Raw genomic sequence first — 25,720 nt, 5'->3', positions numbered from 1 at the left:
GACCTAAAAATAACACTTTTCATTGGATTAAAACATTTTTTTTTCCCAAACGATGAAAGCCCCACCTTGTTTCTGGATGTTTCAGACTGAAACTGGCGTCAGCATGAGAGCACCACCATCTTGTGGCTCCGTCGTGGTCATTCCGCGAGCAATCATGGCAGCCGCTCCCCACCGGAAGCCTGCAGGAGTCGGGGGCCCCCAAGACTTTTGTAAAATCTTCAAGGCTCAGGGGACGCTTTCGAGAATGGGGTCCAAGACCTAGCAGACAAGCGTCTGAGTTCCAAGGTGTCCCAGGGCCATTTTAGTGGACCAGGCACAAATCCGAAGAGCCGTCCGCCATTTTAAGAGTCCTGTGGCAGCCGCCTATCGCTGCACCGCAAGAGTGGGCGCAACTCAACTACATGGTGAGCGAGACGCTGTAGCCGCAAGAGCGGGCGATAAACAGCTGAATGGCGGATGAGGCACAGTGTAGCAAAAGCGGGCGGAATGGCAACTGAAACGGTAAGGGGGCGCCCCACTACAGCAGACGAGCCTCCACCTGGGAAGGCCCGTTCACGCCGCCTCCCCCCCCCCCCCCGGGGCGCCCCACGCCATTTTTCGGAGCAGCATTGTAGGATGCCAAAACCAGTGCGGCAACTTACTGCACATCACCTGGGTGCCATCCACATCTCAGCGCGTTCTGCTGCCTTGGGACTATTCGCACAACAGACCGCTACTGACGAGGCCTCCCCCCGCACCCCCCGGGACGCCCCACGCCGTTTTTCGGAGCTGCATTGTAGGATACCAAAAACCAGTGCGGCACCCATGTAACATCACCTGGGTGCCGTCCAGAACCCAGCACGTTGTGCTGCCTTGGGACTAGTCGCACAAAACACAGCTACTGACCATTGTTGCTTCTTTTTTCAAAAAAATGTTTAAATGTATTTACTGTTTTTGTTGCGTTGTATATATTTATAAGTTATTAAAGTGTTATAATCCTACTACTTTGTTGGAGTGCTATATATTTTTAATGTCTTTTAAGTAATACAAGGGAACCCAGGACGCAGTAACCTAAGGACCATGGGTAGAAACTTATTTTCAAAAGACAACGGTCCTTAGAAAAGGAAGGGAATTAAGACAATAAATATAGACTAAATAGAACTATATTGTTAGGAATGCCCAGCTGGACACTTTAATTTCTTGATGAAAGTAATATAAAACAAGAGAATGAAGCACAAAGTGCGATGGAAGTGGGACACCAGCCGATGTCGAACCAACACACTTGGGGAACAAACAGAAGGGAGGGAATATTCAGGCAACAATAGGTTATCAAACAATTAAAATTGCAAAATGATAATCCACATTATACACATATGCATGTTCAAATAATATGTTAACTCTGCATTTAGTGTACTTATTGTCGACGACGTTTCGAACCACACATATTATTGGTTCATCCTCAGGACAAAAAATAATTGCCTAAAGAATTAATAATTATGCTTGAACCCCTAAACATACATAAGTTTGTTGTACATTAAAACAAAGAACAAACATAATACAAAATAGGGTGAGGAAAAGAGGAGACAAAAAAGGGTTTGAACATGTCAATTAGTTGCTCGCTTGTCTCAATTGCATAAATAGTACCACACTCGTCATATACCAAGGTGTTCAAGGTGGAGCGGTACGGTACATGCCATTGACACACAGTGAATTTTCTTATAATTGGGATGACAGAGTAGCATTTATTGTGACTAACGGCAGTAACCATGTTGACTGTGATAAGAAAAGGAACCGGTACCACGCAAAAAGTGCCCGCAAAAATGTGACTTGCGTCAATTGAAGGTGTGACCGTCGCATAAGTGAGATCATGATTGTGGACAAAGCATGCAAACTTATGAGAGAAGTGGGGCAGCTATATGTAAACAGCTTACCATTCCGGATAAGCTAAGGGTCGCTTTGGAGAGAGTATAGATCCTGGCAGCTTTCTAGGGGCAAAGGAGGAGGGTATAGTTTGCTCAAGTTCATAGAGGGGCGCGACCTTACTGATGCCCCTGGAGTAGTGAACTTACCTAGGTATATAGTCTGCCCAGTTACTAGGGAGTCTGTGGAATGTGAAACAGAAAATTACTAAATGGTGACTGGGGACAAAAAGATTAACAAAATGTGGTCAATAAAAGCGTCGCTTACCGGGGGGGAAAAGATGCCCTGGTCCAAGAGTCTGCAGGGGGAAAGACAAATTAGGACCATTCAGTTAGCTGGTCAAGGGTGCCGACCCGGTAATATGCCCAAAAAGAGCCTGGCGGAAAAAACACTCAATTGTAGGGCCGAGTGTTGCTAGCCTGCCACCAAAGTACTGGTAACGAGGAGCGCCATAATTGCAGAGCGCTTACCTGGAAACCGGAGATTGCAGGTCCACAATGGGGGTCCTTGCACAGCGTGAGGATATCTTCACAGGGGGAAAGGCGTCCCAAGTGCCGGTATTGTTGTGCTCGAGTGCGGTCACGTGAGGTGATTGGCCAATCAGAGCGCGACTCGGCGGAGCGGCCATTTTGGGTAGGGCATCGAGTCAGGGAAATAAAGGTAAAGGAAGGACTTATTACCGGTCCTTCAGTAGCATGAATTACAGAGCTCCACATTAGGAAGCTGAAAAGTGAAAAGGGACATGTTATAAAAACGGCGACCCTTTTGGAAGTCTTGTTTACAAGAAGGGGGTTCGAGGGGGCAGTGAGGGAGCCTACGAAATTAGTGAAAAATACTCGGAAAGTGAAAAAAACGTGAAAATAGATATTTAACACAATTACATGTATAGAACTTATTGGATACAATGAATTTAGCCGTGTAACCATCACAATTACAACATGCAGCACTGCATCTTAGACCCCAGATCTAATGACAGATTCCCATCAGGGTCATAATCGTAGCTTAGAAAGGTCAGATATTATATCCAAGAAACAGCATACATTGAATGACATAGGACATAACTGATTAGCTGTACACTAGGTTAAGGAAGTCCAGTCTTCCGTGCGGTTCAACCCAGTGTGTAGGCTCCGGGTCTTCAAAATCCAGTGCAGTTCTTGTTTGTTCAGTAGCTGCTGTAAGTTGCCTCCACGGTTAGGGATTTTAATCACATCAATGACAGTCCATTTAAAGTCCATTTCAGAGTGTGACAGTTCTGTGAAATGATCCACCAGGGGTGCGTTCAACGTTCTGCAACGTATTCTGCTCCTGTGTTGGCACAGTCTTGTGCGCACTTTCTGCATAGTTTGCCCTATATAAATCATAGAACATGGGCACACAATAGCATAAATGACATTTGTGCTGTTACAATTCGAGAAATCCCTACGGGTGTACTTAATGTCATTATGCGTAAACTCTTTGCCCTCCATGGTACTACCACACATGGAACAGTTTCCACATTTAACATGCCCTGTCAGCCGTGGAAGGCCCCAAAGATTGTCAATGGTTGTTGCGTCCAGACTCAAGGCTATCCATGTATAATACCGCTAGGTTGGGGGCAAAAACAGCCCCCATAGAGGTGCCTTTGAGTCTGGACGCATTCTGACCACGTCAAATCCCTTCCATAGTGGCATAGCCCTATGGAAGCGATATATTGACGATATCTTCATGATCTGGAGTGACTCTGAAGAATTGTTACCCCAATTTTTACACTGGTTAAACTGTAATTGCAGTGGGCTCACTTACACCTTGACCACCAGCCACAGCAGCATTCCCTTCTTAGACCTCACGATACAGGACAGAGAAGGACTTCTGATCACTAGCCTATATAGGAAGCCAACTGAGCGCAATACTTTGTTGAGTTACATGATCAACCATCCTAAAGCTCTCCTTGACTCCCTACTCACAATTTTTGAGGCTAAGGAGAAATTGTTTCCTAAAAGAGGATTACTTCAAAGAGGCTACTGTACTTGGCACCAAATTGAGTGCCAGGGGCTATCCACGCAGACTCATAAGGTCCTCACTAAAAAGAGCCTGGTTCTGCCCCAGAGAAGTATTGTTAGAGCCTAAAGTTAAAAAAACACAGGACCGGCTGGTCTGTGTAACAACTTTCTCTCCAGCATCCAATGCACTCACTAAGAGCATTAAAAAACACTGGCCAGTGGTTAATGCAGGTCTACTTAAATTGGACAAACCAATGTTTGCTTTTAAAAAATCAAAACATTTAAAAGACCATTTGGTGCGTGCAGCATTACCCTCCCCACCCCAAGCAACAACCATTGACAATCTTTGGGGCCTTCCACGGCTGACAGGGCATGTTAAATGTGGAAACTGTTCCATGTGTGGTAGTACCATGGAGGGCAAAGAGTTTACGCATAATGACATTAAGTACACCCGTAGGGATTTTTCGAATTGTAACAGCACAAATGTCATTTATGCTATTGTGTGCCCATGTTCTATGATTTATATAGGGCAAACTACGCAGAAAGTGCGCACAAGACTGTGCCAACACAGGAGCAGAATACGTTGCAGAACGTTGAACGCACCCCTGGTGGATCATTTCACAGAACTGTCACACTCTGAAATGGACTTTAAATGGACTGTCATTGATGTGATTAAACTCCCTAACCGTGGAGGCAACTTACAGCAGCTACTGAACAAAAAAGAACTGCGCTGGATTTTGAAGACCCGGAGCCTACACACTGGGTTGAACCGCACGGAAGACTGGACTTCCTTAACCTAGTGTACAGCTAATCAGTTATGTCCTATGTCATTCAATGTATGCTGTTTCTTGGATATAATATCTGACCTTTCTAAGCTACGATTATGACCCTGATGGGAATCTGTCATTAGATCTGGGGTCTAAGATGCAGTGCTGCATGTTGTAATCGTGATGGTTACACGGCTAAATTCATTGTATCCAATAAGTTCTATACATGTAATTGTGTTAAATATCTATTTTCACGTTTTTTTCACTTTCCGAGTATTTTTCACTAATTTCGTAGGCTCCCTCACTGCCCCCTCGAACCCCCTTCTTGTAAACAAGACTTCCAAAAGGGTCGCCGTTTTTATAACATGTCCCTTTTCACTTTTCAGCTTCCTAACGTGGAGCTCTGTAATTCATGCTACTGAAGGACCGGTAATAAGTCCTTCCTTTACCTTTATTTCCCTGACTCGATGCCCTACCCAAAATGGCCGCTCCGCCGAGTCGCGCTCTGATTGGCCAATCACCTCACGTGACCGCACTCGAGCACAACAATACCGGCACTTGGGACGCCTTTCCCCCTGTGAAGATATCCTCACGCTGTGCAAGGACCCCCATTGTGGACCTGCAATCTCCGGTTTCCAGGTAAGCGCTCTGCAATTATGGCGCTCCTCGTTACCAGTACTTTGGTGGCAGGCTAGCAACACTCGGCCCTACAATTGAGTGTTTTTTACGCCAGGCTCTTTTTGGGCATATTACCGGGTCGGCACCCTTGACCAGCTAACTGAATGGTCCTAATTTGTCTTTCCCCCTGCAGACTCTTGGACCAGGGCATCTTTTTCCCCCCGGTAAGCGACGCTTTTATTGACCACATTTTGTTAATCTTTTTGTCCCCAGTCACCATTTAGTAATTTTCTGTTTCACATTCCACAGACTCCCTAGTAACTGGGCAGACTATATACCTAGGTAAGTTCACTACTCCAGGGGCATCAGTAAGGTCGCGCCCCTCTATGAACTTGAGCAAACTATACCCTCCTCCTTTGCCCCTAGAAAGCTGCCAGGATCTATACTCTCTCCAAAGCGACCCTTAGCTTATCCGGAATGGTAAGCTGTTTACCTATAGCTGCCCCACTTCTCTCATAAGTTTGCATGCTTTGTCCACAATCATGATCTCACTTATGCGACGGTCACACCTTCAATTGACGCAAGTCACATTTTTGCGGGCACTTTTTGCGTGGTACCGGTTCCTTTTCTTATCACAGTCAACATGGTTACTGCCGTTAGTCACAATAAATGCTACTCTGTCATCCCAATTATAAGAAAATTCACTGTGTGTCAATGGCATGTACCGTACCGCTCCACCTTGAACACCTTGGTATATGACGAGTGTGGTACTATTTATGCAATTGAGACAAGCGAGCAACTAATTGACATGTTCAAACCCTTTTTTGTCTCCTCTTTTCCTCACCCTATTTTGTATTATGTTTGTTCTTTGTTTTAATGTACAACAAACTTATGTATGTTTAGGGGTTCAAGCATAATTATTAATTCTTTAGGCAATTATTTTTTGTCCTGAGGATGAACCAATAATATGTGTGGTTCGAAACGTCGTTGACAATAAGTACACTAAATGCAGAGTTAACATATTATTTGAACATGCATATGTGTATAATGTGGATTATCATTTTGCAATTTTAATTGTTTGATAACCTATTGTTGCCTGAATATTCCCTCCCTTCTGTTTGTTCCCCAAGTGTGTTGGTTCGACATCGGCTGGTGTCCCACTTCCATCGCACTTTGTGCTTCATTCCCTTGTTTTATATTACTTTCATCAAGAAATTAAAGTGTCCAGCTGGGCATTCCTAACAATATAGTTCTATTTAGTCTATATTTATTGTCTTAATTCCCTTCCTTTTCTAAGGACCGTTGTCTTTTGAAAATATATTTTTAATGTGACACATAATTGTAAAAACTTTGATGTACAAAGAGGCATCCTTGGAATCTTCCGCTTCAGGCTCGGACCCACACACCCTCACAGTGAGAATCCCCTCCCCAAGCACAATACAGGATGGTTATCGGGTGTGGGCCCTGATCTACTGTAACTCCTTTGAAGAGGGGTGATTCTCTACAGCTGGGGCCATAAAATACATCTGCAGGGCTAGGTGATAGCCTGGGACCGGCCTGGACAATCGGACACAGAGGAAGAGGAGTGTCAGAGGGTGCGGTAGTGAATAGGGTGAAAGGGAGGTGTCGGGCGGGCACAGGGTGTGATTCTCAGAGAAGAACAGCGCAGATGGGGAAGGTTTCTGGCCCATGCATGAGAGAGAGAGTGGGGGTGACCAGTTCGTGGGGGAGATCCTTGCGAGGGTGGGGAGCCATGCTGAGGATCGGCGGCGTGCAGAGAGTGGGTCTGGTCAAGGCATCTAAAATGGCTGCCGTGCTCAACAAAAGTGTGGCATTGCAAAAAAGGCAAGATGGCGCAGACAATGTTTATCAATAAGGATTAATTTATAACAATCATTTTTAACAAAATATTTACTCGCAGTGACAAAATGGCGGTCAACAGTTCCTGATTTCCATCGAATCGAACGTTAACAGACGTCACGCAGCAAAAAAAAAAAAACCGCTCACGCACAGCCGCTGGAAGACATGTATCAACATATATGAGCCTCCTCAGCCTCCCTCAGAAAACATAAGGGGTCAGGATACGTCTCCCATACCCCCTTATACCTAGTAATTTAATTAAATCGAAACACAAAATGGCGAATTCTCGTTTCACTACCAGTTTGCGACCCGGTTCGCGAACCGAGAAGCGCTTCTACCGCGAAAAATCAAATTTTTATTATTTGCCCCATGGGACCCTTTAATAACCACAACATCATTCCTAGGGGGTCAAGAGGGGTCTACCTTGCCCCCTTTCATTAAATTCCCCCTTCGTTTTTCTCCTCCTCTTGTCTCTCGATCCTACCGAGAGACAAGATGGCGGCCGCACCGGACTGTTTAGAATGTTGACAGACACCGGAGAACCAATCAGCTTCGCTACGCAAAGCTCCGTTACGCGAAAAGTACGCGATCTGGAGCGCTATCTGGGACGCTGTCACAGATATATCTGTTTTTTTAAACGTTAATTTCTCAAAATCCACTGGAGCACATATATTGAGACCCAGCAAAGGCACATCGGGCTAACAGTCCCTATAATTTTGCCAAGTTTCGTGTAAATCCATTCAGCCGTTCGAGCTAAAAGTGAGGCCAAAGGCCCTATGGAAAAATGAATGGGAAAAACGTGTTTTGGGACCCCCCTTTTTTCTCGGCCCCCCCTCGACGTAACCCCCCCCAAATTTTCAGGGGCTGCTCAGAAACACAATGTGCCATTTTCCTGAAAATTTCAGCCGATTCCGTCCACAAACGCCAAAGTTATTAGACATAGAATTTTCAAAGGTTCCATAGAGAAAAGATCCTAACTATATATACCTACTGGCTATCGCCAGTAGGTAATTTATATATATATATACATACATATATATATATATATTTTAACATAATCTGAAAAAAAGTAGGCATTGCTTTGTAGTCTTATTTGTATGTCACATTGCAGTAGTGATGATGTGCCAAAATCCTTCGGAAGACTGGTAGCATGCTAGAACTTAGTTTGTGTATGTTATGTGGCTTCTGTTTAGTCTCCATTTTAGTTTCTCATTTTAACTTACCATCATTTTTTATTTAATGCTGGTTTGCACATGTTTTTCATTTGCTTGGGTGCCCGTTGCAAGCATTTATTTCCGATAGCCCTGTTGCCCTTTATTCTGAACATTTAGTTTCAAGGTCGCACTAAATCAATCCATGGTGTATTGTTTTATTTTCTATGCTTGTATGGAGAGGACTCTTCTGCTTTAGTCTAATTAAAATGTTGTTCTACACCTCTAGCACAGTGTGATAAGCCTGATGTTTTATTATAAAAACGGTGTCCATGATGAAGTAGGTGATAGGTTCACTTCCTGCCAGATTCATTGTGGAATGCTGCGGAGAGCTGTAACTGACATGCAGACATGCTGTTCCTCACCTTTATCCTGAAAAGGAAGATAACTGCACATTCAGACGGAGATGTATTCAATTCATGAATGCACTGAGCTCAGCTCTCTGACATACAGTACTAAGGTATGGGGTTAGGTCATTCCAATTGGCATAGCAGATGGGTACTCTTAACATGCTCTCTTTAGCATATGGAATAAGTAATAGGTGGGAGTAACTTTAGTAACATTATAAATAGTTAACATGGTTGAATTGTTTTTGTTTTTCAGCATTCTAATAATGATTTTAACCATGATGTGTCTCATCTTTCTAATAATGCAGTTCATGTTTTATATACACAGATTAGAGCTTTTCAATAAACGTTTGAAAATGCTATATTTTTCTTTGTGACACTTTGGGCATTCAAAAGTGACAAACAAAAGGGTTAGATCTGTTACCACGATTTTGTTAGGAATCTGAGAGTCATGTTCTAGGTTATTGACAACATATATAACTCTGTAGTTTTCAGAGTTTAGATGCGGTACTGTGAGCTAGCCAAACAGATCAACATTTACTGATCATATAACAAGACAGTCTCTGTATTATGTTTTGTTGTTCTATATGCTCAGTTCTACTGGATTCGCAGAAACCGTCTAACAGTAAGAGTGTAGGTTAGCACTGTGGCTTATGTAGAAAACGTTTGGCTGGTGTGGTTGATAAAAATAAACAACAAGGAGGGACCTAAAAAGGACAATATTTATAGGGGTCCAGTGTACCTGTCCTAAGAACCTATAACCAAGTGATGTACAAAGTTCCCCAAGGAATGGTTTTAATATGGCAGGGTGGTCTCTCTCTCTCTGAATGAATGTATAATCAATCGTCAGGGAACCAAGGGGGTCCCTTGTCGGAACTTAGGATGCCTCACACAACTAATAAGCTGGACGACTATTTTCATCCAGCAAGATGATTGTCTTGTCTCATCATCGGCTTCCTGCTCCAACGTCAAGCCGGCGCTGCAATGCCTGACTGGTAGCACTAAGTGCTACACTTTTGTGGAGTTCTTTTGTTCCTGGCCGTTGTTGAGTGCGTGTGAGGGGCCTAAGAAGGTGAAGTAGTGAGCGTGTACAGGTGTGTTAAAAAAGGTTAGTTTAGTCCACTAAGACAAATTTATTCATGTGGCTAACTGCCTTGTTAAAATAGTGAAGGGAGGGGTACCGGGACTCAAAGACAATGTAGTTTGGCCTTGTTCAACCTTCGCCTATGGTCAACATGTTTCATACCCTATCGGCAATTCTTCAGGACCTAATTGTGCTCATAAACTCATAATATGCCCGAAGAGGGCTATAAAGTATGTAGTATACAACCTGAGGGGTCAGTAACCAAAGCAGGCCGGTGTCCTGCGTGGAAATCAGCCCTAGAGGGAAATAAACAAATAAGTGTTATCTACAGAGCCGTACATGCAGATTGTTGCAAGTCAACGCCGGATACAATAAAGACCCTTAAACCAAGCGTGGATTATTGCCCAGCGGGGTCATGTGATTTGAACGTGAGAGAGAGACAAAAGATGCCAATCGTAATTTTATAAAAACAAGTGTATCGACATCTTGTGACTAACTAATAGTCCGCTTCTGTTTCATATGACAGGCTCAGTTAGTTAGTTGTGCAAAAATGAGGGACCACGTATGCCGAAAGAACAGGGAGAATGGACTGAGGGGGATCCCGAGTGTGTAACGTTGAAAACTAGGATCTTACCCTCAAGTCCTGGGAAAGGTCCCCACAGACTGTTCTTGTGGGACCTCTGCTTCTAGGTAAGTACCTGTAGAGTGGGGGGAGAGATGAAATAAGGGCGGGGTTAAATTGCCCAGTGAAGGGGGAGAGGGCGGAAAGGATCCGACCAACAATCAGTCTGGGGTTTCGCCTCACCACCCGTCGGTGCCCATTAGACATACCTCTCGGATCAAGCAGCGGCGCCAGCGGAGACGCCACGAGTACCGGTCGGGACTCAAGGCCTTACCACTGTAGACCCTTGGGGTGTATTTCCGTACAACCAACTCATGATGGTGCCTCCGGGTGTGGTAGGTAGGTACCCCTGGGGGATTTTTATTGGTAGTCTGCTTGGAAAAATCCCAAATGAGGCCCCGTGGTGGCAGGTGACCCGGAGGCGCCACGCGGGTCGCACCCGCGCCACTCACCCGGGTGAGGGCAGTCTCCAGGCACCCCTGAGTGGCGGCAGACCGAGACCCACACGACCTCGCTGGAAGGTCCGAGGGCCGGTACACAAACTTGTACGTCACAATGCATCAGCTTACCTGGTTAGCGCGAGGCCGTTACCTCTAGGAACCTACCCCCACACTTTGGCATGACTGTGCACGCAGAACAGCTGGCAGCACTCAGGAGATCTTGCCGCTATTAAGTACGGACCCTCGAGCCCGTTTATTGGGGGCGTGGCCGAGGATCCGTCGTACGGCACCGCAGCCAACCGGGATCAGTGATGCGTATGGGAGATACAAGAGTGATGATGTCTACGTGCCGTAGCGCCGTAATAGCGCGTCATGTTGGAAAGGGTTAGGTATTATGAAGAAGGCTTATGTAAGGAGCTTTTATCACGTTTCCTGGGATTATAAAGTTGTTATAAGCTCAGCCTCCCCCTCAATTCTATTAGCCGTGATGGGGTACGAACCACATCGACCCTTGTTTTGGTGTTCGGGGTATGTTTAAAGGAGAAGTGTTTTGGGGTTTTGTGTGCCCCCGGTCGCGTTGCTAAGCGACATAACCAAAAGGTGGCCTAATGTGTCAGGAATCGGCAAGAGAGAGGGTAGGACTATGTGTATTGGTGTACCACAGGAGCGCCATGTTGGAACGGGGTTGTGTTACATAGGACTGCCAGAGACGGAAGACCTCATCATGTCTACTAGGTTCATGAGGTAGTACTGTGCTCACCACTAACCTCAGAGTTAGGCAACAATTGCTTGGGTTATCTGGCTAACATATTCCAGGGGACAGAGTCATTCAGTCCCTGGGTGTCTAATTGTAAACGATTCACCCATCTCTGTTCAATTCTGTATATTGCTTGCTGACTGATTGAAGGGTGCCATTCCAAAACAACCCATTGTATGCTTTCAGCAGTATGGCCTTGCTGTTTACAGTGCTCATACAAGCGTGTATGTGTCTTGGTACAGCGGATGTTACTATTGTGTTCCATGATGCGCACTTTGACAGTGCGCATCGTCATTCCAATATACTTTAAACCGCAAGGGCAGGTCAACATATAGATGCACTGACTGCTATTGCAATTCGTGTGCTTGTTCAGATGCCATGTGAAGGTATCCGATAGTATGACGGATTTTCCTTGTGTAGACTGGGGACAGACGACACAATTGCCACAACGGAAATGCCCTACAACTGGGGGCAATCCCCAAAGAGTGTTCTGAGGAAGGGTGCTCGTCTTCTTTGGTCGGGTGTGGATGAGTGTGTCCTTAAGGTTTGTTGTTCTTTTGAAGGCAAAGCGTGGGCGTGGAATGTCCAAACCAGCCGAGTTCAGGATCCCCCAGTGGGTGTTCACTGTTTTTTTGATAAACGTAGAGTTTTTTGCGTAGGAAGTTACACAGGTAATGGTATCCTCAGTATCCTTTGTGTGTATTTCCAGTAGAGATTCTCTGTTATTATTGAGTGCTCTCTTCACAGATTGTTTAAGGAGTCTCGTGGGGTAACCCCTATCCTGGAGTTTGTGTTGTAGGGTGGTCGCCTCCCGTTTGTAGTCTGTTACCGAGGTACAATTTCTGCGGATCCTCAGAAATTGACCGAACCCCAAATTATCCCTCAGGACCCTGGTGTGGTGGCTATTGTAGAGCAGGAGGCTGTTTCTGTCGGTCTCTTTTTTGCAGAGAGTTGTGGTAATCTCCGTAGGTCCCAACATGATTGTCAAATCCAAGAAGGGCAATGAGTGTTCAGATATGGTACCCGTGAATTTTAGGAATGGGTCCTGAAGAATAATCCATGTGCAGAAGGCCTCACAACTTGTTCGGTCATCTTTCCAAAAGATCAGAATATCGTCAATATAACGTCGCCATAGGGTGAGGTTTTCAAGAAACGGGTTGTTATCAGGTGAATAGATGAAGTATTTCTCGAAGGTGGCCATGTATATGCATGCCAAGCTCGGTGCGAAGGTTGATCCCATTGATGTTCCATGGATCTGGTGGTATAGCTGTGACTCGTATTTGAAGAAATTCTCCGTTCGGGCTATGTTGGCCAATGCCATAATAAATGAGATCGGGTGGGGGTTGACCATTCTTCCGACCTCAAAGTGGACTCAACTGCCTCTAAGGTTGCCTGTTGGGGGATGTTTGTATATAGGGCTTCCACATCCAATGTCAGTAGGAGGTCGACATCCTCCCTGCCATCCACGTCGTTGATCAAGCATAGGACATCTCTGGTGTCCTGGAGGTAAGATGGAATTTTCTTCACTACAGGTTGTAAGAAGACGTCACAGAATTAGGACAGTGGTTCCAGTAAAGACCCTATTCCGGAGACAATGGGCCTTCCAGGAACAGGGGTGACACCCTTTTGGATTTTCGGTAGTGTATAAAAATAGGGTGTTACTGGTTCAGTTGTAATTAGAAAATCAGCTTCCTTCTTGGTTATCCATTCATTCGTCTCGCCCTCGATCACCAGACTCATGATGGTAGTCGTCAAACGTTTCGTTGGGTCCACGGTGAGAGGTCTGTAGTGGGTATTGTTGGACAGCTGCCGTCTGCATTCTAGATCATAGTCGTCATAGTCTTGAATAACCGTGGCTCCCCCTTTATCTGCTTGTTTGATGACGATGGTATCGTCATTTCCCAAAGCGATAGAGGCTTGTCTCTCCGCATTCGTCAGGTTGTGGAATTGGTTGACATGAGGTTTGTTCTTAAGGCTGGCAAGGACTGCTCGCTCAAATGTCAGGACCTCTGCGGGGACCATACCATCCGCTGGAGTGAAGGTGGAAGGTTTCCGTAATCCAGTATCTTGGCTCCTTGGCTCAGGTTTGTCATCAAAGAAAGCACGCAAGCATATCTTTCTGAAGAGTTGTCTAATTTCGATCATCTCCTGAAAGCTATCTGGGGTGGGTGTAGGGTCAAACCCCAGTCCTTTTTCCAAAACACTGTTTTCAGTTGGGGTCAGTACTTTTATTGAGAGGTTGACAATTAGACTCTTCTCCCTCTGGTGGTGCTCCTGGTCTCCACCATGGTCTGCGGTGTAGACTGATCTTGCCACTGGACCCCTTTCTGTCTGCCTCGCTTTCGCCCTCTTCCTCTGTCCCAACCTCTGCCTTGAAAAGGTGGCGGGTTCAAAGGGTAAAATTGCGGTGGGCCCTGTGGGAAGAAGGGGTACTGCCATGGGGGTGCCATATGTGGAGGGCCATGGAACATTGGTCCTTGTTGGTAGCCCTGTTGCCAATTGGGGCGTTGTGGGAACCGGTTGTTCTTTGGGGTATATTCTCCACTGGAGTCACTACTTGCGGATCCTCGCCTGTTGTTGTTATCTGAGCTGTCATCAGAGGAGTAGTTGGTCTTTTTCCCTTTGAAACCATCCTTTAGATAAGGATAAACCTTCTCCTTCTCAAATTTCGAAATGTCTTTTTGAAGTTTTGCTGTTTTTTGTTTCAGGAGGTATTCATGATGGTCTGCCATTTCCTGATTGATATCAGCTAGTTTGGTGGTGAAGTTGGCTTTATTGTTTTTGTTGACAGCACTGTGGTTGATAACCAGAGATGTTTTTTTGTGTGATATATGTTGTTGTGTATGGCTGTGCAATGGAGCAAAAAAGGATGTAAGATGTCATTGACAGCGTTTTGTCTGTTTGAATGGTGTAGGAAATCAGGGGTGACTAAAGTGGACAGATTTGTGGTGTTATGCTTTATGTTCAGTGATTGCTCTTATTGTGTCACTTAGAATGTGAAGCAGTGCTTATGAGTAGGGTCGATAAAAGGAGAGGTATAGTTGAGTATGTTGCATAAAGACTGACAATTAGAATCACTGAAAGGCTATACAATATCTATAAACCTAGAGCTGATCACTGTAAACCAGTATCCAGTGGGCTGTTACACATGCATATAATTTTTGATTGTTAGCTCTTATTTATTAGGAGGGCTCTTACACATTCACATAATTCTTTATTCTTAGTTCTTATTTGAGTGAATAATCTTTCTTATTTTTTAACATATGTTAAGATACTTGCTACTTGAGAATCCCTAGTGCTAGAACGCCATATTATTGGAAGATGGGCACAATATAAATGCTGATAACACAGCATAACATCAGTTGTCTTCTACTTGTGTGTGCTATATTGAAAAATAACATGAAAGTCCATTCTTGTAGAAATTTCCTACAATTCTCTGATGAAACACACTATCTGTCAACATAACAATAAAGGGTGAAAAATATGTATTGACCAATTTATAAAGCGTAGTATTGTCGTTTGATGTGTGAGTCTGTATAGGTGTGGTCCTTAACTGATTATTTAAGGTCAAACACATTGGAAAAGGATGAAGTTATTGAAAAAATCATGGCAACGACAGAGAAGAAACAACATGTGCATTAAAATTCCACTCTCTTTCCAAGCAGTATGGAATCTTGAGAGAGCCATCGATGTATGTGCAAAGTAATACCAAAACTAGGGGGCTTTGAGAGCTGCTTCTGAATCTCGGCTTTTGAAACATGCACAAATTATGCAGTAATTACTTAAGTCTATTTCCTCTCTAATGAAATGGCACCAATGGACATACCCATTGCTGGGATGAAAAAGTCTTCTGAGTGGTGATGGACGAGTACCCCAGCCCTGAGTGCCCAGATGTACTGTTGTCTGAATCCCTAATTTCTGATTTTTGTTGCCATTGACAAACACAGATCATGTGTGTCTCCACTGACAAAGGCCTATCTCACAGATTACGGTCTTGTTGCACTCGGTGGGGTGCCCAAAATGCTACCCTCATATTGGTAAAATGTTACTGCCTTTACCAGCAGATAAGCAACACAAGCATATTTGTGGCAGCATACTATGCAATGATCAGTAGAGGTGAACAGGTCCCTTTTAGGTCTCGCCTAGGCAGCGCACATGCCCTGTCTAGGAGTGACCTTTAGAAATCGTTCAGTTCTTTTCAGCGCTCGAGCTTGTGCTGGCATCCACCTTGTGGGAGCACGCAGGGGCACGTGCGCTAATTTAAAAAAACACAGATGTTCCGCGAGCTGCTGCTTGCTCTCGCAAAGGGCATGCTAGCACAAGCACAAGTGCTTAAAACTCGCTTATTTTCAATTTGTTGATTTTAGCACAAGTGCTTAAAACTCGCTTTTTCAACTTTAATCCAATTCCCTTGTCGCAGTACTGCTGTCAGTCAAGGCCTCTTTGAAACGCACTTGCGAGTTTTGAACTTAAAAGTCCAATTTCACCTTTTCATTCTTTTTTTTTTTTTTAAATGTTCAAAACCATTATTAGCATTCGCCACAGTTACACAGCTCATCGCCTACAACCAAAGAATAATTTGGCTGGCAGCTCCATTGATGCAATGTCATTCAATCGGTCAACAAATCATATCAATATCCTAAGTGAACACAGCATGTCGCCTACAACCACATCGGGCCGGCCGCGTTTCAAGTGACTTAACATTGCATAGCCATATACTGCGAAATGATTGCAATTGTAGATATATGTCAGTAGAAAACAAGAAAAAATGGTAGAGCTAACCATGGAGGAGATGTTCCCATGAGGAGAAATGCGTCCCTGTAAACATGATGGAGAAGGCCTGGTATAGGTGTGTCAGATTCATTTAGGCAAAAACATCTGTAATGTTACATAACTCAAACCAAGAACAACATAGGTCGCTATAACAAGTGTCCACTGAAGCGGATTCAGCAGTGGAAAGCCCTACACAAGGGCAATTATATAACTTGCATGTACAGTCTGGCAGACGCCCTGGAACATAGCACATCATGCATCAAGCTGTCCGCGGTGCGCGCTCTTGGAGGGGAGCAGTCCAGTCGACGGCAGCAGGACTACGGGTGCTTAAGAACCGCTCTCTACTAGAGTGTCGTGATAACCTAGGTGAGGGAGGGTTGTGAGGGGGAAGGAGATGGGAATATGTGGAGGGGAGTGGGGGGGCGAGGAACTATGGGCCCGATTTACAGAACTAGACAAGGGTAATTTAGACCATATCGCTACTTTAGTTTCAAGCCAGTCAATCGCAGGTCCAAAGTTTAACGTCCAGATGTTTCGGAGATTGCGGCTCAACCAGATCCCCAGGAATTTGACCTTGTCCGCAGTCCAACGAAAGGGGAACTCCAACCGCACCTCAGGGGTGTTATCCGTCAGTGGGAATATCACAAATTTGGTCCAGTTAATCGATATGCCTGATAGTCCGCCGAATTTTACAAACTCTCTCAGCAGGGGGTCTAAATTAGCTGAGGGGTCTAGGACATAGAGGGTGACATCATCAGCATAAATAGAGATCAGCAGGCTACGGGAACTGAACCCAATTGCCCTAGCAGTTTGATGTTGCCTAACTCTCGCCACAATAGGCTCCATTGCGATAGCAAATAGGAGAGGCAAAAGAGGGCAGCCTTGCCTCGTGCCTCTAGTCACTGCGAACGGCTCAGAGATTATGCCGTTCACGCGCACTCTCGCTGTCGGGCTCGTATAGAGAAGTCGGATCTGGGCTATAAATAACGGACTAAAGCCCATGCGTTCCATTATCCGGAACATAGAAGGCCATTCGAGTGAGTTGAACGCATGTGTTGAGTATATGTGTGCACAATACTCAAAGGTAACAGTGCTGGACAGTATGTGTGCTATGTACAAACACCGAGAGCAAAAATGCCTGCAATGTTACATTATATGGAGGACCCTGGGTTCAATTGTGAGAGGCCCATGCCTGCCTGGTGACGACATGAGTAGGTAGAGGACTCCGACAGACAGATTTGTGTATTGCTGCACTCCTATGAGCTGGGTGGGACACACTGGAGAAGGGAGAGAGAGACTTCCCCTGTACATGGCAAAAAGTGCTCTTTAATTCAGTTATAGTTCACAAGGAAGGATCCTGGAAACTTTTTAGGATGGAGGTGGGGCTGATAAGAGAATTATATAGAGCGGAATTGAGAGTTTGAGATTAACCTTTTGATGCAAATGTCACTGTGGCTAACATCCAGGTGTGAAATCTAGTCACTCATGTGGCCTGCGATGTGGGTCTATCAGCTTTAGAGCCTCTCCTACAGGGACAGGTGGCTTTTCAAGAGAAGGAGGGAGGGGAGTAATACATATTTTAAAAGAAGCATAATCTGAACATAAAACGTCTAAGTTCCAGACCCTAAATCACATTTGGTGTCTAGAAATGCAGTATAAAAATGAAAGGTAGGGACCCCAAAAATTGGCATCTGCAAGCAGCCAGATGGGCTATGTGAGGAGGGGAAGCTCTGCAAGACTTCTGCCTGTGACCAGGACTGGGGGTCAAATATGCTAGGGAACCCAAGATGACCTGCTCTGGACCAAGGAGCTCCAGCACATGCCTGCTTGCAAAGACCAGAGTGCCCTGTGAGGAAGTGGAGAGTGCTGGTGGGAGCGAGGTCCAGCATGGAGCCCTGTTGAGTGGACTCCTAGGGCAAGTAGAAAGGAGATGGCTGCTGCACTGATCGGGCTGTAACCCATGTGCATACTCAAGTAGGTAACCCCGTTATGCCAGGAGCCATGAAAAGACTTCCATGAGGTAGGGGCGTCAGCCTGTGTGGCACTTTTATTGTGAACCTGTATGCCAGAAGGGGCTGTCTTGGAGAGAAGGGCTGAAGCTTGTCTGACACAGTAGAAGCAACCCTGTATGCCAGGAGGGGGCGCTATGGTAAGGACTGCCACTGGTGTAGCAACCTCTGCAGTGGTGTAGCAACCCTGTGTGCCAGGAGGTGCTGTCATGAATAATTGTGGCATGCCTGATCAGGCAGGAGCCTGTGAACTATGAGCAGCAGTGAACCGTTGGTCAGCAGGAGCAACAAGGACTGCAGCTGATCTGACCCATTGGACCGAATGAGGACGTCATGAGAACATTGTCCCCCATGTCCCTCAACGAGATCAAGATCAGGCACATCGGAATCAGCCCCCCTTTAGGAAGCATGGACACTTACCGCGCAGGAGGAGCGCAGACACACCTCTGGCTGCTGCGGAGCAGAACCGTGTAGGCTAGATGTGAGCCTGCGCTGGTTGAGTGCTGCTACAATGCTTGCATGCAGTCAACTCAACTGAGGAGAATTGTTGCACGCTTCCTTTCTTCTGGAGTGGGTAAAACCTATTAGGTCCTCTTGAGACTCACTCCTGAAAGCGTGGAGGCGCTACAACACCTTTAATTGTATTTGAAAAGTCAGAGGGGACTCATAAGTTAAGGCCTGCTAGTAAGCAATCCCTGACAGGAGTCAGTGAATGGGGAATAATTCTGATCACATTGCGAAGAACAGGTAGGGCAGGGACTTGCCACTGAAACCAGGGCAGGACTGGCCGTAGCGGGCACCGAGCAATCCCCGGTGCGCCGCAGAGCTGGTGGGCCAGTTTGGGGCCCCTGGGGGCCGTTTTTTGTTACAGGGCCATTTTTGCAGCATAGCTGCAAAATCGGCCCTGTAACAAAATCTGCCGAAAACCGACCCTGGCAAAGAGCTTGGCGGCACCTACAACCCACGGGGGGAGGGGGGCGAGCACTTTGCCAGGGCTGGTGTTGGTTCCCAGTCCGGCCCTGACTGAAACACTTGTGCCCCAACCTCAAGGGGGATAAGTGTTGTTGCCAGTGAATGTCATAATATTCCTTTTTATGAGTAGACAATACAAATTTAGGGGCAGATTTATGATGCCCTTGCGCCTCTTTGTGCCGCAATTGCGTCACTTTATTTGAAGCAAAGGCGGCGCAAACAATGCGCCCTATTTACAACGTGACGCATCTAGGAGCTGCGTCACGTTGTAAAGCCCTGCGCCATAAGGAGGCGTTCCTGCGCAGGGGGGGGCGTTCCTGCGCAGGAACGCCTCCTGAAAGTGGCTGAGTGAAATCTATGAGATTTCACTCAGTCACTTTCAGGCCAATGCTGCGTCAAAACCCTGCGCCTGCTTGAAGCAGGCATAGGTCTTGACGCAGCATTGTGAAGATGGGGCACCCCCGAGCCTTGCTGAAGCTGCGTCGCGCTTGTGACGCAACTCCAGCAATGCGCCACCTTACCGGCACAGATGCGTCACGCATCTGTGCCGTTTTTGCACCATGGGTGGCGGAGCTGTGGCGCACTGTGGCGCACATTAACTGGCGCATCCCTGGGGATGCGCCAGTTAACATAAATTTGCCCCATAATACTTCTTTTTTAATTATAAAAGTAAGCATTTGGCTAGACATTGATTTATTGCTCTGCACACTCTTTGAGTTATGAACCACGTTCACCAATCAGTATCTACACCTCCTCCTCGAGGGAGCCTCAGACTGCTGGTCCATACCTACCACTTAGAGGCAAGTGCAGAAGGAAACTTGTCCCATTTGCTCAGGGTCCATAGTAGGTTGGGCCCGGGAACATCTGGAGTAAAATGCCTCAATCCCCGTGGTTTGGGCATGGGCATCCGCAGGGGGGGGCAAGGAGGGGCGCTTGCCCCCCCCTGGAGCGACCCTCCTTGCCCCCCCAGCGGACGCCCATAAAAACTGTGACTTCAAGACGGGGTTCTCACTTTCTTTCCTCTCCTTTCCTTTATTTGCTTCCCTGTGAAATGGATCCAAAAAAAGATAGATGCTTTTGCAGGAAATGTCGTATTTTTCTGACATTTTAAGTGCAGCATTAGGAATAAAAGGCTAAAAATATGAATAACTAAATAAAGTAAGACAGGGTGGTAGCAAACTGGCCAAACTGATTTTATTCACACACTGAAACACATTAGCGCCACATTTACAGAGTTTGCCAGTGAAGCGCTATTTTTGTTTTCTTGTCTTTGTTTTCCCTGGCCTTGGAACGAGTGCACCAATCCTGGAGGTACTGCAATGTGTGGATTGGAAAACGAAATATGTGCTGCGGCTCTGCATCCAGGGATGTGGTCTTTTTACCGTACTGCTTACGTTTTGTAAGGATATAAGCAATGGCCATTGAAATGGGTCCATTCTGGGCCCTGTAGTTATGTCCTTAACTTTTCAGGGAAAAGCACTTACTGGTTTCTGAATAGTGAGTGTAAAAGCATTAAGGTAATCATGTTGTTCCTGCTTACATTTCCCATGGTTTGCTAAATTTAGCATTCCCTAGAAGTGTTTGCTTTTTCCAGGATGATGTTACTTTTTTTTTGTAGGCCGCATATTGCTCTTGTCTAGTGTGTAATTTAAATTGAGCCTCATCCAGGTGTTTATAGCGGGCAACAATTGGGTTGTAGTTGGGACATTTTCTCAGTGGGGCAGTACGGTGTTCAGTGGGGGAGAGGATGTGGCACTATGGTCAGAGCTGCTGAATTTGGAACTGGGAACCAGGTTGAGCCTTAATAACCAGTCCAATAGACCACTCTCCTGCGAGAGCACAATGACATGCTAGACCTTAGAAGGCTTTGCAAAACCTTAGAAGTCCTTGTGTCATCGCACCAGCAGGTGGACCCTAACATGACAAGTGTAGGTTAACCTTTAAGGCTTGTCCACCACTATCCATACTGAAGTTCACCTCCAGTCTTGCGGGCAGGCCTATGAAGCAGCACACCCTAGAACAACAGTCACTGAGGTCACAAGACCCTTGAGAAGGGCCAGCTCTATGGCGGTGCATCCAGTGTGACCGCACCGGGTGCTGACTTTAGGTGAAGGCATCATGTTTGCAAGTATATTATGGTTTTAAAAAAACGCTTGCTGCCTCCTTCCTGGCCTCCAGCAATTTTCGGCATCAATAAAAATGTCACGATGACTTCCTAGAGAGAGATCAGAATTTTGTCTAGTGGAAGTTTTGACTCATGGAAAGGTAGCTCAGAGGGTTAATGTACCGGCTGCTAAGAACATGCGCCATGCAGATCACAAAGTGCACATAATGTAAATAGGTCAGTGGGCTACTGCTTTAGTCAGAGAGATCCTGCTTTAGTCAGAGAGATCCTTTTGTTACTTGCAGTTTATAAGTTAAAATCCAAACTTAGAACAGTGAGCTATTAACTGTCATCTAAGAGCTGCATACAAACTGCAAGGTATAAATTAGAGCGTTATGTTTCCCCCCACCCACCCGTAGTTTTTGATTATCCTAATGTCCCAAAAAGTGTTCTTTTGGACAGAAATGTCATGTGACTCCTACACCTTGTAGTCCTTAGTCTTATGTAACAGTCTCTATACAGTGATTTACACACATATGGATTGTCTCTGTGTAATTTGTGTGATGTAAAGTGCTCTGACACCCTACAATGGCATGAGTGGCGCTGTAAATCAAATTAAATGCATCTGAAAGAGAGTGGTTATGAAGACTTGGGGGGCACAGTTAAAGGGTGGCAGTGAGGGAATCCATGGCAGAGGTGGTCATTGGGGGGCACTAACAAACAATGATGCACAGGACACCACCAGTGCTATGGCTGGCCCTGCCCTTGAGGCCAGTCTGCCTCACACATGGGTAGCTCCATTGGCCTTGTTTCAGCAGTAGTAGCTGCAACTCACCAGGGATTGGCAATGCAGGATTTGCACGCACACCAAACTAAGTTTGCAAACTTCACAGTCTCCCTGCTTCATTCACAAGCCCTTTTAACATGTGCTGCCAGCTGTGGGGCCACTGGAATTAATTATGCAGCAAAGGATGGCAACATTATGCCGTAGTGTTGACTAAATTATGCATTAAAAAAGGCTGCAGCGTAATGCAGTATATTTTCAGATATTTTATTATTTTGACGTGTGTACACATGCTAACAGTATTTGGAAAGATTTTGCCTTATTAGTAGCAGTATAACATACAAACGCAGCAGTGAGAAAGGTGACCAGTCAACCTTTGCAATAGTCCATCCACTCCGCAGCAACACAAGTCACATTTTATATTAACTTTTGATATTTTCGAGATACAAATAATTTATTTGTTTAAATGGTCAGATCATGCAGCAGATCTTGCATTATGAGGCAAATATGGCAGAGCCATAATTTTAGAGAAAACATTTGCAAACTAGGATATTTTGCCATTCATGTTTGATCTACTGTTGTGGAAAAAGGGAGAAGTGCTGATGACAGAAACTCCATGGCTTGGAGACAAATGGCTTGTGTTTCCACATTTTATCGTATTTGGTACATTCTGTGATTAGAAGCATATCCCACTTTGTGAATATAGTTTAATGTCAATAACTCATTATAACCTTAAATAATCATGTGTATTCATTGGCTGATTAAACTGGGCAGTGAAATGCCAAACAAATACTAAAAATTGGGATGTCTGTGCATTCTGGCCACACCTCTGGCTCCACCCAAAGATCAAATCCTTGGGTTATTCCTGCCCTCTGATTCTCCGCCCACTGTTCCCCTACTTTTTTCCCCCCACTTCAACCACTGTGTAAGACTCAGCATCCCTGGACCTGTGATGTGCTGCCATTGCGGGCTACGCATGTGCCACACATTTACAGTGCTGGGCTTCCGCATAGGGGGGCTGGCCAATATTGTATCCCTAAACGTGAGCAAGCTGTCAGTTTGACATTGACTACACGTAGAGGGACTCTAAGTTTCTTTTAAAAAATATAGCTAACATTTGGACCTATACATTTTATTTTGTATAAATTAATTGAATGTGTGTAAAATTTAGCAATCCCCGGGTAATCCTAGTAAAGAGCAACCATTGGCGAATCACTTGCGTGTGTGATTGCTGCATTATTTATTACTAACTTTGACGTTGTGCTTTAACTTTGGATAAAAGTTATCATGAATTCTAGCACCAAGAAGCCAATATTGGTAAATATGTGTTCTACAAATAATCCCTAACATACACTGTGCATACAGTATATTTAATCTAGTGCTTTAATCATAGGCTGTTTTAAAGTATTCTGATAAAAATCGAATCGTGCTGAAGACAGCCTTGATTGGTGTTGGATTGAGGACCTGGAAGTCTGCACACCTAGCAGACAGAGATAAAGCACCTTGTCAGAAAGTTTAGTGTTTTCCCTACAGGCGGTGTTTGTTGGCCTGTGGCAGGGTCCGTCACATGTCCTGGATTCCTGGCATTTAATTGAGTCTATCCCAGTTCAGCACCCAGGTGTTTCTTGTGCCCCACCTGGCGCACATCATGTCGGAGGATGGTGATGACGTTAACATTTTGCCCCCCCCCCCCCCCCCCTGGAAAAATTTCTGCGCACGCCCATAACCCCTGCGTGTCTCTTGGCCCTTTGCAAGGAGTTCCGACTCTCATCATGGTCAATAAACAGAACTACGAACGCTATTTATATTTTCTATACATCCATCAACGCCTGCAATGTCATTCACCATGAACCAAAATTGGTGAACACATTCGGAAGGACAATTGTAAACAATCTGGAGGCGATCATACCATATTCGATTGATGATACAATCCATGACCATTACTGTCATCATGTCTTTACCCCACCAATGCATACAATAAACATCAACGTTTAAACAAGTAAGTGAGAAGATAACAAACATAAATACTAAATGCTAAATAAGGACCACAGGAATCTGATTTATTGCAACATACAAACGCTGAAACTATACTAATTTTGTGAACTCAATTATATAAACAAATGCATCTCACACATTCACTAGCCTTTCCAGGGCAGCAAATCACAGGAGAAGCAAATAGCAGGGAATTTACAGCTATGCATGTGAACTATATGATCAAATATTCAAATAATCTATATTTATACCACACAGAAACATGTAACATGTCGATATGAGTGCCCAGGAGACGCAAAGGACCCTCTGCAGTAGGCACTTCCATTACAATGCTAATGGATTGTGGACCAGATACACTGGTGTCGCGTATGTAATGTTCAGGTTAGCAATTGTCAGTAACATTACGATAAATTATGCAAAATGTGGACAATAAATCTAAAACAGAACTAGGCAAAGTGAAAACCTATCGAAACGGTTGAGCATCCAGGGATGAGGGCTGAGATACATGTCACTCATGGATGGAGTCATCTTACCTTCCTGCGGCACTGATGGCTTTCCTCTATATAAAAACGTTTTGGGGAGAAGCAGAGAGACGCACAAAACAAGCCCAGACACCAACGCAACTTTCTGGAAAGTTGACAATGTCATTTTTGCGCCGAAGATAAGGATTGCGGAGAAGGAGACGCGTAGATAATAACATTGGCTGCAGCGCCAGTCCAAGCAAGCAGCCACAATAGCAGAACAACAGAGCCAATGGTTTGTTTGAAAGCAGTCGCGGGGAGAAGGCTGCCTCCGCCACGCAATACAAGGCTATTTCCTATTGGTCAGTGCTAGTGCCTTTTCATTGGTTAGCTATTTCTGCTTGACAGACGTGATGCTGAGGTCCGTGTAAATGGACAGATGTAACTGTACTTAGGAACGATTGATCTGGCCGCACCGTTTCGGATAATTTAATTTTGAAGAATCACATCTAGCTTCATATATCTATTTTGCCATTAATTTAATAGGAGCTGCTGCTTGGTTCGAAGAACGACAAGTTTTCACATAGCCTCTAAGACATGAAAAAAAATACTTTTAGCTTTGTTTGTGAGACACAAACGTCCTGCTGCTTTTTCGTGCTTATTTTTTGCAACACCGTTAGCTGATGCCCGACAGCACAAATATTATGGTGACTTTTTCTTAAAATTCTTCTGAAATACGTAAGACGATCCTGGAAAAATGGCTTTTAGGAATACAAAAATAGTTGTCCTTACCATAAATGCTAACAGAAACAAGTTTTAATGGTGCCAATAGTTAACTGTATGTGGAGTCAAAGGGAAGGCATTCACGGAGGAGGTTGAAACATATACCTATGCATTTTATTTTATATGCACAGGGCTTTAAGGGGGATGAAAAGATAAGGGGCCCTGAAAGCGGCAGGGCTTATATGATTCAGGGCGTGGCTTAACTATATGCACCAGAATTTGCGTAGAATGCCGCCCACCGTCCTCACACATTTGCAT

General features: G+C 45.1%; 1 protein-coding gene across 1 annotated transcript in view; it reads right to left on the bottom strand.

The window, feature by feature from the left end:
* Positions 1–24,969, bottom strand: part of RIC3 (RIC3 acetylcholine receptor chaperone) — a 143,666-nt gene extending 118,697 nt beyond the window's left edge. The window contains exon 1 of the mRNA XM_086956014.1: positions 24,752–24,969. Within this exon, the coding sequence (XP_086812140.1) occupies positions 24,752–24,866 (115 nt within the window). The 5' untranslated portion in view covers positions 24,867–24,969. The remainder of the gene's footprint in view (positions 1–24,751) is intronic.
* Positions 24,970–25,720: the final 751 nt, after the last annotated feature.

The sequence above is a fragment of the Lissotriton vulgaris genome, chromosome 2_1, assembly GCF_964263255.1.
Source record: "Lissotriton vulgaris chromosome 2_1, aLisVul1.2, whole genome shotgun sequence".
Taxonomy (NCBI): Eukaryota; Metazoa; Chordata; class Amphibia; order Caudata; family Salamandridae; genus Lissotriton; species Lissotriton vulgaris.
The sequence above is the reverse complement of the archived record's forward strand: the minus strand, read 5'-3'. Positions and strand labels throughout refer to the sequence as shown.